A 14,478-nucleotide genomic window follows, 5' to 3' on the forward strand; every position below is an offset into this window, starting at 1 on the left:
TTTTCAAGAAGGAGTCTTGCTCTGTTGCCCAGGCTGGAGTGCAGTGGCGTGATCTCGGCTCACTGCAACCTCTGCCTCCCAGGTTCAAGGAATTCTCCTTCCTCAGCTTCCTGAGTATCTGGGATTACAGGCAACTGCCACTACGCTTGGCTGATTTTTGTATTTTTAGTAGATATAGGGTTTCACCATGTTGGTCAGGCTTGTCTTAAGCCCTTGACGTTTTGATACGCCTGCTTCAGCCTCCCCATTTGCTGAGATGACAGGTGTGCACCACCACAGCCGGCCAAATTCTTGTTTCTTTGCACTTGAATATGGGAGTGAAAGAGCTCAGGGCCCAGCTGATGCCACTCTCCCTTCTGCCAACATTTCCTGAGTGCCTGCTTTGGGCCAGCCTTGGTGCTGGGCACAGGGAGCTTAGAGATGATGACACTCAGCCCTGGCCCTCAGGGAGACCTGGAATGGTGAGGGAGGCAGACAGATGAACAGAGTGCGGCGGTGAATGGGGCCGTAAAGGAGGGCTGTTGGTGACGCTGGGTCCTCATTGTGCCTGGGTGGGGAGGAGTCAAGGAAGGTGGCACAGAAGAAGGGACATCACAGACGACAAGAAGGAAATCAGCCTGCTGTAGGAAGGCCATCCCTGGTAGAAAGGGTCATAGGGACACAGGTCCAGAAGTGATGGCACAAACGAGCAGAGTGGGTGCTTTAGGAAACTGAAAGCGTCTCCGTAAGCCTGCAGGAATGGGCATGTGAGTGCTGCAGAGGGAGAAGGCAGGGCAGGAAGGCACGACATAGGCTGGGAGGCAGCAGGCCCAGCTCAGGGATGGCCTGGAATTTAGATTTTATCCTGCATAATGTTTAGACTGGGGAGTGGTGTGGGGATCTCGGAGGGAATGGATTGGTGAGGTATCTCTGAGGATGGGATCTGTGGGATGTGGTGATCTCCTGCTAGTTGCAGAAGAGCTCAGAGTGACTCCCAGGTTTCTGGCTTAGGCCAAGGGTGAGGATGGAGGCGTAACAGGAGGAAGATGGGGCTTTGGGATGAAGGTGAGAGTCCCGGGTCAGACCAAGAGGAGGGTGTGGTGCCTGGGGGGGGTCCAGAGGGAGGTTGCCCAGTAGGTGGATGGGAATCAGCTCTTGGCCGGGTGCAGTGTTTCATGCCTGTAATCCCAGCACTTTGGAAGGCTGAGGTGGGCAGATCATCTGAGGCTGGGAGTTTCAGACCAGCCTGGCCAACACTGTGAAACCCCGTCTCTACTAAAAATACAAAATTAGCTGGACATTGGTGGTGCACACTTGTAATCCCACCTACTCGGGAGACTGAGGCAGGAGAATCACTTGAATCTGGGAGGCCGAGGTTGCAGTGAGCTGAGATCATGCCACTGCACTCCAGCCTGGGTAACAGAGCGAGACTCTGCCTCAAAAAAAAAAGAAAAGGCCAGGCGCGGTGGCTCATGCCTGTAGTCCCAGCACTTTGGGAGGCCGAGATGGGCGGATCACGAGGTCAGGAGATCGAGACCATCCTGGCTAACATGGTGAAACCCCGTCTCTACTAAAAAATACAAAAAAACTAGCCGGGCGAGGTGGCGGGCGCCTGTAGTCCCAGCTACTTGGGAGGCTGAGGCAGGAGAATGGCATAAACCCGGGAGGCGGAGCTTGCAGTGAGATCCAGCCACTGCACTCCAGCCTGGGCAACAAAGCAAGTCTCTGTCTCAAAAAAAAAAAAGAAAAAAGAAAAAAGAAATCAGGTCTGGACTCAGAGTTAGGGCTCAGGGCAATCAGGTAGTGGGGAAGCCATGGGGCCAGTTGCCATGATGCAGGGAGAGTGTGGAAAGTGAGAGTCTGAGGTGTTGGCTGAGGAAGAGGAGCCTGGGAGGAAATGAGGAAGTGAGCAGTGGGACAGGTGGGAGGAACCAGGAGGAAGCCCCTCATGGGAGCCCAGGGGGGCTGAGGGGAGAGTTCAACAAGTCAGGGTGGCCAAGGGGCTCCATATGAGGATGTGAACATGGAATGTGGCCCTAAGAGGTCATTGATAGTGCCCAAGGTCTAATAACAACTCTGCATTTTACAGACTGAGATACAAACTGGGATCTTGAGGCCCAGCGAGTAGAAATGGGTTGCCCAAGGTCCACAGGGACTTAGGAGCCGAGCTGACTCCTGGTCTCCTGACTCCTAGTTGAAGGCTGACCCCCAAGGGACAGCTCCTGAATGATGGGGTTAAGTGACCAGCATGTAGCCATAGGCAGGGAACTGATGGGAGAATACCTGGTCTCTGCCCCTGAAATTGGGTTTCGAGGTTCACGCAGCAAGCAAAATTGAGGTTAGACACAGAGGTTGTACTGAAGGTCTGGAATGGGTGACTTCAAAGCAAGGGCAAGAGGAATTCTGTCTTTGAAGATAGCTCAGCACATTTGTAGACTCAAGTAGTAGCTGCAGGGGGATGGCCAGAATGACCTATGCCCCTTATGCAGTTACTGCGTGACTTCCCAGACGAGCTGAGAGCTGACATTGCTATGCACCTGAATCGGGAGATCTTGCAGCTGCCGCTGTTCGGGGCAGCCAGCAGGGGCTGCCTGCGGGCCCTATCACTGCACATCAAGACCTCCTTCTGCGCTCCGGGCGAGTACCTGTTGCGCCGTGGGGATGCCCTGCAGGCACACTACTATGTCTGCTCCGGCTCACTTGAGGTGCTCCGAGACAACATGGTGCTGGCCATCCTGGGTAAGGACCCCGTCACCCCTGATTACCTACCCCGTAACCACCCCCGACTCCCCGCTGCCGAGGACTTGGGAATGGCCAGGATTCTAGGGAATAGGATACTCCTTGTGGATACCTACAGTTCCTGCTAAGGAATACTCTCTCAGTCCCTTCACCCTATGACCATCCCCTTTTGACAATTCCCCTCTGATTATCCCCTAATGCCCTTAGGCATCCCTCAACCCATCAACCCCTCCCAGTGACTGTCCCCCAGCTCAACTGATCCTTTCCCATTGCTCCTCTTCCCAACCCCGTTGACCCTAAACTCCAGTCACCTTTACCCTCTAACTGACCTGATCCCTCCAGCCATTGTGATTTTTATCACCCAATTACATCGATCATTCCTCTGGCCCTACTCACTCCCACTGACTGTCTCCTAACCTCACCAGTCATTCTCCACTGACCTTTTCCCAATTCCATTGGTTATTTCCACCAGTCCCATTGACTGGCCCACCATCAACCGTCCTTCAAACACACTGACCACCCCTCAAATCCACTGAGCACCTCCAGCTGATATCCTTTTGTTCCCACTGCCCCAGCTGACTGTCCCCATCCCTTACCTACAGGGAAGGGGGACCTCATTGGAGCAGATATCCCTGAGCCGGGGCAGGAGGCTGGGTTGGGAGCAGACCCAAGCTTCGTGCTGAAGACCAGTGCTGATGTGAAAGCTCTGACCTACTGTGGCCTGCAGCAGCTGAGCAGCCAAGGGCTGGCTGAGGTCCTGAGGCTCTATCCTGAGTATGGGGCGGCCTTCCGGGCTGGCCTGCCCCGGGACCTCACCTTCAACCTGCGCCAGGGCTCTGACACCAGTGTATGTACACCCCTGATGGCTGCCATCCTTCCAGAGTCCCTTCCTCCAAAGCAGACCTCCCCAGCCTGAGAGTCCCATGAACCTCCCTCCACCCTAAAAACATCATGCCTGAAGCCCAGGCACCCTACTCCATTGCCCCTTACCTGCTTCATACCTTCCAACCCTGCTGACACCACTACACTGGCCATCACCCAGGCCCCTGGCCGTCTCTCATCACCTTCTACTCCCAACTCTACTGCCCCATCTCCACTGACCACCCCTCAGCCTCACTCCAGACTCCTGACTCCTTCAAAGGACCCTCCCTTTGTTTCTTGTGTGTGTGTGTGTGTGTGTGTGTGCACGCGCGCGTGTGTGTGAGACAGTCTCACTCTGTCACCCAGCCTGGAGTGCAGTGTGGCGCCATCTTGGCTCACTGCAACCTCCGCCTCCCGGGTTCAAGTGATTCTCCTGCCTCAGCCTCCCAAGTAGCTGGGACTACAGGTGTGCACACCATGCCTGACTAATTTTTGTATTTTTAGTAGAGACAGGGTTTCGCCATGTTGGCCAGACTGGTCTCGAACTCCTGACCTCAGGTGATCTGCCTGCCTCACCCTCCCAAAGTGCTGGGATTACAGGGGTGAGCCGCCGTGCCCAGCCACGACCCTGCCTTTAGAAACAACCACCTCATGTGCTCCTCTTTCAAGCCCCTCTCTGGACGGGGCATCATCACCTGGGACTTCTTCTTCTTCTCTCACCAAATGTCTCCTGAGTCCACTATGTTTTAGGCTCTNTGATTCTCCTGCCTCAGCCTCCCAAGTAGCTGGGACTACAGGTGTGCACACCATGCCTGACTAATTTTGTATTTTAGTAGAGACAGGGTTTCGCCATGTTGGCCAGACTGGTCTCGAACTCCTGACCTCAGGTGATCTGCCTGCCTCACCCTCCCAAAGTGCTGGGATTACAGGGGTGAGCCGCCGTGCCCAGCCACGACCCTGCCTTTAGAAACAACCACCTCATGTGCTCCTCTTTCAAGCCCCTCTCTGGACGGGGCATCATCACCTGGGACTTCTTCTTCTTCTCTCACCAAATGTCTCCTGAGTCCACTATGTTTTAGGCTCTGGGCCAGGCCTGTACATTACACTTTGGGCCTTGGTCTTTTGCTGCTTTTCAGTCTCACTTTGCTATGCAGTGTTTGTTTGAGTTAGAGTTGTAATTTCTGACTCAGCTCCACAAAAGACCCCACATTCTCAACCCCATAACACTGTTGGGTGGGACAGGGAGGGGCTGCGCTATGGCCGCGGGAAGGCGGGAGTGGGCTTGAACTCTCCTATGTCCCCACAGGGCCTCAGCCGCTTTTCCCGATCCCCTCGCCTCTCCCAGGTAACACCCACTTCCTGGGTGGGGTTGAATTGCCCTGGGGAGAGGGTGAGATGGGGAGCAGCATCACCCTTTCCATGGATGGGGAGCTGCATCCGCCGGTGAAAGCTCTTACTTAATGAAAGGGTCTGTGGTTCACTGTCCTGCGACATCAGCTGCCCCCTCTGCCCGCAGCCCCGCTCAGAAAGCCTCGGCTCCTCCTCAGACAAGACGCTGCCATCCATCACAGAGGCCGAGAGTGGCGCGGAGCCTGGGGCTGGTCCCAGGCCCCGACGGCCCCTCCTGCTGCCCAACCTCAGTCCAGCACGGCCTCGGGGCTCCCTGGTCAGCCTTTTGGGCGAGGAGCTGCCCCCATTCTCAGCCCTTGTCTCCTCTCCTTCCTTATCCCCGTCCCTGTCCCCTGCCCTGGCTGGCCAGGGCCACAGCGCCTCCCCTCACAGCCCCCCCAGGTGCTCTGCTGCCTGGAAGCCCCCTCAGCTTCTCATTCCCCCACTGGGAACCTTTGGACCTCCGGACCTCAGTCCCCGGTGAGATGCCAGCCTCCCCTCCCTTCCCCAAACCCCTACTGGCTTCCAGAACCTTCTCTGGGCTCTATCCAAACAGTGCTTCATCCTGTCTCTGCCCGTGTGCCCACTGCACCCTTCCAACCACAGCCTGCAACCCCAACCCACTTTGACCGCCGCTCTTGCTCCGCCCCCTGGCACTGCTGCCCCCAGTTCCCCTCTGTCTGCTCTGCTCTGGCCCTTACCCTCACCCCATGGTGCTGATGAGCACTACCCTGTCCCCAGGATAGTGGATGGCATTGAGGACTCTGGCAGCACAGCTGAGGCCCCTTCATTCCGGTTCAGCAGGAGGCCTGAGCCGCCAAGGCCCCGCTCCCAGGTGCCCCCTACAGGTAAGGGCCAACAGTGGACTTCAACCCCGTTATCCATCTGCCCATCCACCTGTCCATCCATCCCATATGTAGTAGGGGCCTACCATGTATCAGGTGCCATCCTGGGAATACAGAGATAAAACAGACCTGGCCCATGCTCTTGGAGTGAGTCTAGCAGGGAGACACCTCTGTACACAGATAAACAATTCCAGATGTTAAATACCATGACAGACAAGAACTGGACTCTGGTAGAAGAGGAAGGTGCCCACTGGACTTCCTTCTAGAGGACAGGATGCTTGGGTTGCTGCTTAAAGGGTGGGATCTTGAAGGGTGGAGCAAAGCGGTTATTGAGCTGGGCATGGTGGCTCATGCCTGTAATCCCAGCACTTTGGGAGGCTGATGTGGATCACCTGAGGTCAGGAGTTCGAGACCAGCCTGGCCAATATGGCGAAACCCCATCTCTACTAAAAATACAAAAATTAGTCAGGTGTGGTGGTGCACAGCTGTAATCCCAGTTCCTTGGAAGGCTGAGGCAGGAGAATCGCTTGAACCTGGGAGACAGAGGTTGCAGTGAGCTGACAGCACACCACTGCACTCCACCCTGGGCAACAGAGTGAGGCTCCATCTCAGAAAAAACGAAACAAAACAAAACAAAACAGTTTTTGAAAGGCATGAAAACCAGAGGATGTTGTGTTTAGACACCACAGAGAAGTTCCGTACCAAGACAGGGGGAGGCGCGGGATGAGACTGGAGAGTTACACAGGGGCCTCAAAACCAGGCTAAGGAGTTTAGGTTTCCCACCTCACAGATCCTAGAGCTTTTTCTCCCCCTGCTTCTGCCTGCCCAATGACAGGAGGGTTCCAGCCCAAGTTATAGGCTCAGGTATTAATGCTCCATGAACTCACCTGCATCCCTTCACCCTGCAGGGACCAGGCCCAGCCCAGAATTGGCCAGTGAGGCTGAGGAGGTGAAGGAAAAGGTTTGCCGGCTGAACCAGGAGGTGGGTTGGGGTTGGCTCAGAGATGCGCCTGATATAACAGCATTTCAGGCCCGACGCAGTGGCTCACTTGAGGTCAGGAGTTTGGGACCAGCCTGGCCAACATGATGAAACCCCGTCTCTACTAAAAATACAAAAATTAGCCAGGTGCCTGTAGTCTCAGCTACTCGGGAGGCTGAGGCAGGAGAATCGCTTGAACCTGGGAAGCGGAGGTTGCAGTGAACCAAAATCGCGCCATTGCACTCCAGCCTGGGCGACAGGGCAAGACTCTGTCTCAGAAAAAAAAAAAAAAAAAATTCATGCTAGCTAGATGACCTTGGGCAAGTCCCACAGCCGCTCTGAACTTAAACTTCCTCATTGAAAATGGGGAAATAGTAATATGTGCTTCCCAGAGTTTTGAGGATGAAATGAGAGTGCATATGTGCCTGGTCCAGTCCCTGGCATGTCGTAGGCACTCAGTACCAGTTGGTTCCCTTCCTCCTCGACTGGCTCGGGTTTCCCAGCCTGATAAAAGGATCTCTTCTTCCTCCACCACTGTGGGACTCTCTCCTGCCCAGGCCCCACCTCTTTCCCTTATCCCAGCAGTGGGGAATGAGTGTAAGCAGATGCGGGGGCAGGGGACAGGGAGGCTGAGAGGCCTTCAGGCCTGGGGGACCTGGATCTAGACGTCTGAATCCTGTCCAGGAAGAACCTAGATCCTATATGCTGAGGCTCAGCTTCTGCCTCCTCCCCAAGGGATCTCAGAGTTGTCACCACAGAGCGACCAGGCCCAGCCCCTGGGAACTGGCTTTCCTTGTGTTCTGATAAACATGGGGCATCCCAGAGGGGCGGCGCCTGGGCTGGTTCAGGCCCTGGGGCCTGGGCGGGGCTGGTGCTTGTTCAGCAAGCTTGAGGGCAAGTCCACTCAAGGCCTCGGGCATCCTTCAGTTCTAGGCCAGTGGTTCCCAAACAAGTATCTATCACAACTACCTGATAGGCCAGGTGGGGTGGCTCACACCTGTGATCCCAGCACTTTGGGAGGTTGAGGTGGTTGGATCACGAGGTTAGGAGATCGAGACCATCCTGGCTAACACAGTGAAACCCCGTTTCTACTAAAAATACAAAAAATTAGCCGGGCGAGGTGGCACATGCGTATAGTCCCAGCTACTTGGGAGGCTGAGGCAGGAGAATCGCTTGAACCTGGGAGGCGGAGGTTGCAGTGAGCCGAGATCGTGCCACTGCACTCCAGCCTGGGCAACAGAGTGAGACTCTGTCTCAAAAAAAAAAAAAAAGAAAAGAAAAAAAAAGAACTACCTGACAACCTATTGAGTGCAGATTTCTGGGCCTCTTAGGATTGGGAATGTCTGGGGTGGGGCCCAGAAATGTGCATTTTAAAAAGTTTATCAGTTGATTCTATACTCACTGAAGTTTGAAAAGCACTGATAGAGACCCTTGAGCGTGCGATGGGATCAGCTGAGAATAAGGCTGTCACTTCACAGATGTGTGGCCTCTTTGAACACATTTTTCCACATCTTGGGAAAGCTCGCGCATGTGTGTGTGTAGGGGAGGAATAGCAATATCTACTGCCCCAAATCCTTTCTGGAAAGAGACTGGGGCATTTTCCATCTGGGCAAAAATAACCCTCATCCTGCCTTTCTCCCAGGGTGGCCATGAGCAGAAAGTGACTGTGAAGGAGCTTTGTAAACTGGAGAGGGGGGTGCACCTGGTTATTACCGTGGCGCCTGTGCAACAACTCCATGTGTTTTCAACAGATCTCTCGTCTCAATCAGGAGGTGTCTCAGCTTAGCCGGGAGCTGCGGCACATCATGGCCCTGCTGCAGGCCAGGCTGGGTCCGCCAGGCCACCCAGCAGGCTCCGCTTGGACCCCAGACCCTCCTTGTCCACAGCTGAGGCCACCATGCCTCTCTCCTTGTGCGTCCAGACCATCACCCAGCCTCCAGGATACTACGCTTGCTGAAGTTCACTGCCCAGCCAGTGTGGGGACCATGGAGACAGGGACTGCGCCCCTGGACTTGAGACCTTCCATATTGCCCCCCTACCCCTCAGAGCCTGACCCTCTGGGACCCTCTCCAGTGCCAGAGGCTTCACCCCCAACCCCAAGCCTCATGAGGCACAGTTTCCAGTCCAGGTCAGACACGTTCCACTGACCCTGGCCCAGGGCCCAGGCCTGTCTGGGGTGGGCGTTGCCGCTCACCACTCAGGGAGGACCTGGGCCCCTTGGCTTCCTGCCTTGGGGTCAGCAGCCACCAGCTGGCCTGGTTGGCTCTGGATTTCTGGACTTTTTAACAAAGCGTGGTTACCTCCGACGCTATTCCCTTTTCCAAGCCTTCCCCAACTTCCCCCTCTGTGAGGGGAGCCACCTGAGGGCTGTGGAACCCAGCAGGCATGAGATGAACCGCAGTGCCCATTGGGCTGGGCAGATGAGATCCTACTTTCTCCCCAGGACCTGGAGGCAGGTAGAGATGGGGGAGCAGAGGGGATGGGCAAGGGACCCAGCTCCAGCCTAGGACATGAAGGCAAGACCAGGCAGGATCTTAGCGTCTATAGCAAGAGACAGGTTGCAGGATTTTGCCTGAAGATAGCTTAGTGATATTGTGAGGTCTTCTGTCTCAGCCCCTGGGTCTCTGCTAAAGACTTTAAGAGCAATGTTACCTAGAGAGGGGTAGGTTTGAGATGCTGCTTGGAATTTGAGCAACCCACGATTTCTTAGGCCGCCCACCATGAGCCCAGGCTGGAGAGGCTCACCTCATCCCACAGCCCACACAGGAAACAAACGGATGGCTCCAGATATGTGCTCTTCGGCTCTCACAGCATTATTTTCAAAATATGAGTTAGTTCCAATATTAAAAATGAGACAGGGCCGGGTGCGGTGGCTCACACCTGTAATCCTAGCACTTTGGGAGGCTGAGGCAGGCGGATCACCTGAGGTCGGGAGTTCGAGACCAGCCTGACCAACATGCAGAAACCCCATCTCTACTAAAAATACAAAATTAGCCGGGCGTGGTGGTGCACGCCTGTAATCCCAGCTACTCGGGAGGCTGAGGCAGGAGAATCGCTTGAACCCAGGAGGCAGAGGTTGTAGGGAGCCAAGATCGCACCACTGCACTCCAGCCTGGGCGACAGAGCGAGACTCTGTCGAGAAAAAAAAGAGATTATACAGGACTACAGATATTCCAGTTTCTCTAAAAAAAAAGTAGCACTGGGCGCAGTGGCTCATGCCTGTAATCCCAGCCCTTTGGGAGGCCGAGGTGGGAGGATCACTTGAGCCCATGAGTTTGAGATCTGCCTTAGCAACATAGTGAGACCCGATCTCTATAAAGATATATATATATATATATTTTTTTTTTTTTCTTTCAGATGCGAGTCTCGCTCTGTCGCCCAGGGCTGCGAGTTGCGGTGGCACAATCTCAGCTTTACTGCAAGCTCCGCCTTTCCCAGGTTCACGCCATTCTCCTGCCTCAGCCTCCCAAGTAAGCGGGACTATAGGCTCCTTGCCCACCACACCCGGGCTAATTTTTTGTATTTTTAGTAAGAGACAGGGTTACACCGTGTTAAGCCAGGGATGGTCTCGACCTCCTGACCTCATGATCCGGGCCCAGCCTCAGCCTCCCAAAGGCTGGGGATACAAGCGTGAGCCCCATGGCCCAGCCTTAAAAAAATTTTTTTAAATTAGCCCAGGGTTTGCGTCTTGGCTCATGCCTGTAATCCCAGCACTTTTGGGAGGCCGAGGCGGGCAGATCACCTGAGGTCGGGAGTTTGAGACCAGCCTGGCCAACATGCAGAAACCCCGTCTCTACTAAAAATATAAAAATTAGCTGGGCATGGTGGTGCATGTCTGTAATCCCAGCTACTCGGGAGGCTGAGACAGGAGAATCCCTTGAACCCAGGAGGCGGAGGTTGCAGTGAGCCAAGATCGTGCCATTGCACTCAAGTCTGGGCAACAAGAGTGAAACTCCGCCTCAAAAATAAATAAATAAATAAATAAAAGCCAGGTGTAGTGGTGAGTGCCTGTGGTTCCAGCTACTCCAGAAGCTGAGGTGGGAGGATGACTTGAACCCACGAATTCAAGACCAGCGTGGGGAACATAGCAAGACATCCCCCCGCCCATCTCTATAAAAATAAAAAGATTAGCCAGGTGTAGTTGTGTGCGCCTGTGGTCCCAGCTACTCTGGAGGCTGAGGTGGGAGGATCACCTGAGCCCAGGAGGTTGAAGCTGCAGTGAGCAGAGATCACACCACTGCACTCCAGCCTGGGTGATGGAGTGAGACCCTGTCTCAAACAAACAAAAAAACCTCAGGACATCTGGCTACCATGGGCCAACATTCCATCTGGCAATAACTGGCAATCAGCTGGGGCTGGGTGGCCACTGTCCTCTTACATGGGATCTGCTCTGCACTCTGCTTCGCTATCACACGTTTCTTGATCATCTCCCGACACCCGGCTAGCTTCCCTTGTTTGAAATTTTTGTCTAGTCTCTGTGGGTATTTGAGTTCCCAAAACTTGAGTGTCCATCAGAACTACCTGAGATCCTATTAAAATGCAGATTCTGCCAGGCGTGGAGGCTCAAAAAAATAAAAAAATAAAAAGCAGATTCCTGGGCCTTAACCAATTTGGAATGTCCGGGGCGGAGCCCAAGGGTTGAGTTTGCAACCCGTGCCTTACCTAACAGTGTGTTCCCAGGTCCCTGTGCCCAACAGGTGCTTTTTGGGCCCAATAATGTCTGCTTCTGCTGCTAGGCGTGGGTCTGTCAACATCTCTGTTTCTGTCTCTCTGCAGGCTGTCTCTCAAGGTGGTCTCTTCCGCTACTAGCAACTCAAAAATCCCAACAGCACTCCCTATCCTTCCCCTGACCCCAGACCGCTGCCAAGCCTGTTCTCCCCCATTACAACATGGTCTCACTCAGGGCCTGGACTGCTCCAAAGCTCACCCAGGTCTCCAGCTCTCCTCTACCACCTGACACCCTGGGCTCACTTTTGGATAGGAAATAAACTCTTTATTTTTGTAGTTGTTGGCTCTGGGTGTTTCTGGGGGTTAGTCTGAGAGCCCCAGGGCTTTGGAGGAGCCAACACAGCAATCATTCCCCACCCTCACCCCCGCTGCACCCCAGAGCCCTGTTGCTATCTTTAGGAAGGGCAGAGGCACCAGCCAATCTACTTGGCACCACATTCACACCACCAGGGGCCCCAGGGATGAGGGAAAAACTTAATCAGTCACTATGGGGCTATTATACCCCCTTCTCTCCCCTGCACACCAGTCACAGCCATATACACACACACTATGTGGGAAGGACAGAGTCCTGACTTTGGTTCACCTCCAGCCTTGGAAAGGTGGGCCCAGGGGTCTACCCATCCCTCCTATATAAGGAACTGTTCAAGAGCTGGGTATGGCAAGGGAGCTGGAGGAAGAGCTTGTCACCAGCCAGAACCTGCTAGGAATCCCACTCTGCCCCATCCCCTCTGTCCTCCCAACAAGCCGTCTCTTCCCTCTTCCTTTTCACTTCTCATGATCACTGGCGTGGAAGGGGGTATTGTGTGTTACGGATGTAAGAAAGAGACACCCTGGTGACTAGATGGAACTAGATGTGGGCACAGTTTTGTGGCAGGTTGTCCAAGGCAGGTAAATTCTCCAGCTGAGGCTCCAAGATATGCCTGGTGTTGGCCAGTGTTATAGGCATAATGGCCACAGCTGTCCCCCGTGAGCTTTGATCCCACACAGGTTTTCAGTAGTGTCCCTGGAGGGTGAGATGCAAAAGAAGAGGAGGTACTGACTGGTCTGTGTTGAGAGGTAAGGGTGGGAGGAATCAGGAGCGGGCCCCATCCATATTGAGAGGAGCAGAAGAAACAAATATTCCTGATCCATATGGGGGGGTGCAGAGTGGGGGTGGTTCTAGTCTTTATTTACGGATGGAGAGGGCCCAGGCAGAGATTGTCCAGCTCTGTATTCCGTGTCAGAGAGAAGAGCTGACCCTGGCTGGGAGCAGGGGAAGGCAGAGGCAGAGATGGTCTTTGTGCCGGCCCCCCGCACACACCAAGTAGGAGGTGGTGGCAGAAGCTCTCCGTTTGATCTCACCCAGCATCCTGTAGAGAACCCTTCCTAGAGCGCTTTCATCGCCTTCCCCATCACAGACGCCCCCAGCTTCCCAAGCTGACTTGGCTGGAAAGTGCAGACAGGGGCTTCTCCAGATCAGCAAGTTCAAAGGACTGAGGCCTCGCGTGCATATTCATTCGCACCATGTTTCTTCTTTCCCAATTCTGCACACACAGTCCTCTGCCTTCTTCCAACGCTCCACCACCCGCCTTCCCTTGGGGCGTCCGGAACCCGCGGCGACGCGGGTGGCAGGCTTGGCCTTAAAAAGTTCCCGGCCATAGGCTGGGCGCGGTGGCTCAGGCCTGTAATCTCAGCACTTTGAGAGGCCGAAGAGGGCGGATCACCTGAGGTCAGGAGTTCGAGACCAGCCTGGCCAACATGGCGAAACCCCGTCTCTACTAAAAATACAAAAATTAGCCGGACGTGGTGGTGCGTGCCTGTAATCCCAGCTACTCGGGAGGCTGAGGCAGGAGAATCCCTTGAACCCGGGAGTCGGAGGTTGCAGTGAGCCGAGATCGCGCCACTGCAATCCAGCCTGGGTGACAGAGTGAGACTCCCTCTCAAAAAAAAAAAAGTTCCCGGCCGGGCTCGGCTTCGTAGTCAGCCGGCTCCAGCCTAAGCCCAAGTCCCAGGCAGCCACGGACTCCTCCCAGCGCTACGAACTACAAGTCCCGCCATCCCTCGCGCGCGCCCTCCCGCCACTCCCGCGTTCCTACCGGCGCCGCTGGGGAGGTCGGCCAAGAGTGCCTCCCATTGGTTTCTCTGCCCTGTCAATCACCTGGGAGTATTGAGGGGCGGGGCGGAGGTGGAGATCCGGATCCGGAGCGGCTGAAAGGCGGAAGTGGAGGCCGGAGCCTGGGACACCGCCGGGGGGAGAGAAGCAGAGCCCGTCCGAGCCCCGGCCCCAAGTAACGCCGCCGCCCCGGAGCCGCCGTGAGTATGCCTGTCCCAGGACCTGGTGTCTCGCCTGCGTTGAAGCATCTCCAGGGCAGCCCTTCCTCCCGCCCAGCCCCAGTTTAGGGGGATACTGACCCCTCCCCCGACCCGTAGCCCCCTCTTGAGGGGTTCCCCAGGCGTCGGGCCGCAGGAGGTAGGGGTCTTCTTTCCTTAGCTTACCTACCTTTCGTGAGCCTTAAGGAAACCGCTATGACTGTCCTCTGGCCTGTCCATTCCAGTTGTGGGAGAGAGGTGCCCTAAGTTCCTCTCCCCCTGCTCCCAGAATCGGAGGATCTTTGCCAGGTGTGAAGGAACCTGTCCCTCTTCTCTTTTAGAAGTGACGGAGAGTGTTGTCTGTTGCCTTTTTCCTTCCTCCTGTCCCACAAAACCAGTTGTCCCCTCCAGCCCTAGAGGAATATCTCGATTTCCTTTGGGGGAGGGGGGTCGTCTGGGTGAGACCGTTCCACACGCACAGAAGTGTGTTGGCGCTCCCGCAACTCCTTACTTCCTCTCTTTCCTCAAGCCAGAGAACCAACCAGGACCTCAGCAGAGTTTAAAGTTTGGGTCACTTACTGGCAATGAGCTGTTTTCTTGCTTTGCCCCTTCTGTCTCCCAGCCCCTGTTCTGTAGTTATGTTGTTCTCTGAGTGTCTCTCTCTTCCTG

The 14,478-nt window shown here is 55.0% G+C and overlaps 2 protein-coding genes across 2 annotated transcripts in view; both read left to right on the top strand.

Annotated features, from left to right (window-relative positions):
• KCNH4 (potassium voltage-gated channel subfamily H member 4) overlaps window positions 1-9,679 on the top strand; it is a 26,830-nt gene extending 17,151 nt beyond the window's left edge. The window contains exons 10-16 of the mRNA XM_017856579.1: window positions 2,469-2,718; window positions 3,321-3,565; window positions 4,886-4,924; window positions 5,096-5,448; window positions 5,710-5,816; window positions 6,722-6,795; window positions 8,544-9,679. Of these exons, the coding sequence (XP_017712068.1) occupies window positions 2,469-2,718; window positions 3,321-3,565; window positions 4,886-4,924; window positions 5,096-5,448; window positions 5,710-5,816; window positions 6,722-6,795; window positions 8,544-8,939 (1,464 nt within the window). The 3' untranslated portion in view covers window positions 8,940-9,679. The remainder of the gene's footprint in view (window positions 1-2,468; window positions 2,719-3,320; window positions 3,566-4,885; window positions 4,925-5,095; window positions 5,449-5,709; window positions 5,817-6,721; window positions 6,796-8,543) is intronic.
• A 3,987-nt stretch (window positions 9,680-13,666) lies between these two features.
• The window catches only part of RAB5C (RAB5C, member RAS oncogene family), a 30,636-nt gene continuing 29,824 nt past the window's right edge, over window positions 13,667-14,478 (top strand). The window contains exon 1 of the mRNA XM_017856614.1: window positions 13,667-13,812. The gene's annotated coding sequence lies outside the window, so the exon portion shown is untranslated. The remainder of the gene's footprint in view (window positions 13,813-14,478) is intronic.

The sequence above is a fragment of the Rhinopithecus bieti genome, unplaced genomic scaffold (genome assembly GCF_001698545.2).
Source record: "Rhinopithecus bieti isolate Rb0 unplaced genomic scaffold, ASM169854v2 scaffold_44695, whole genome shotgun sequence".
NCBI classification, from domain to species: domain Eukaryota; kingdom Metazoa; phylum Chordata; class Mammalia; order Primates; family Cercopithecidae; genus Rhinopithecus; species Rhinopithecus bieti.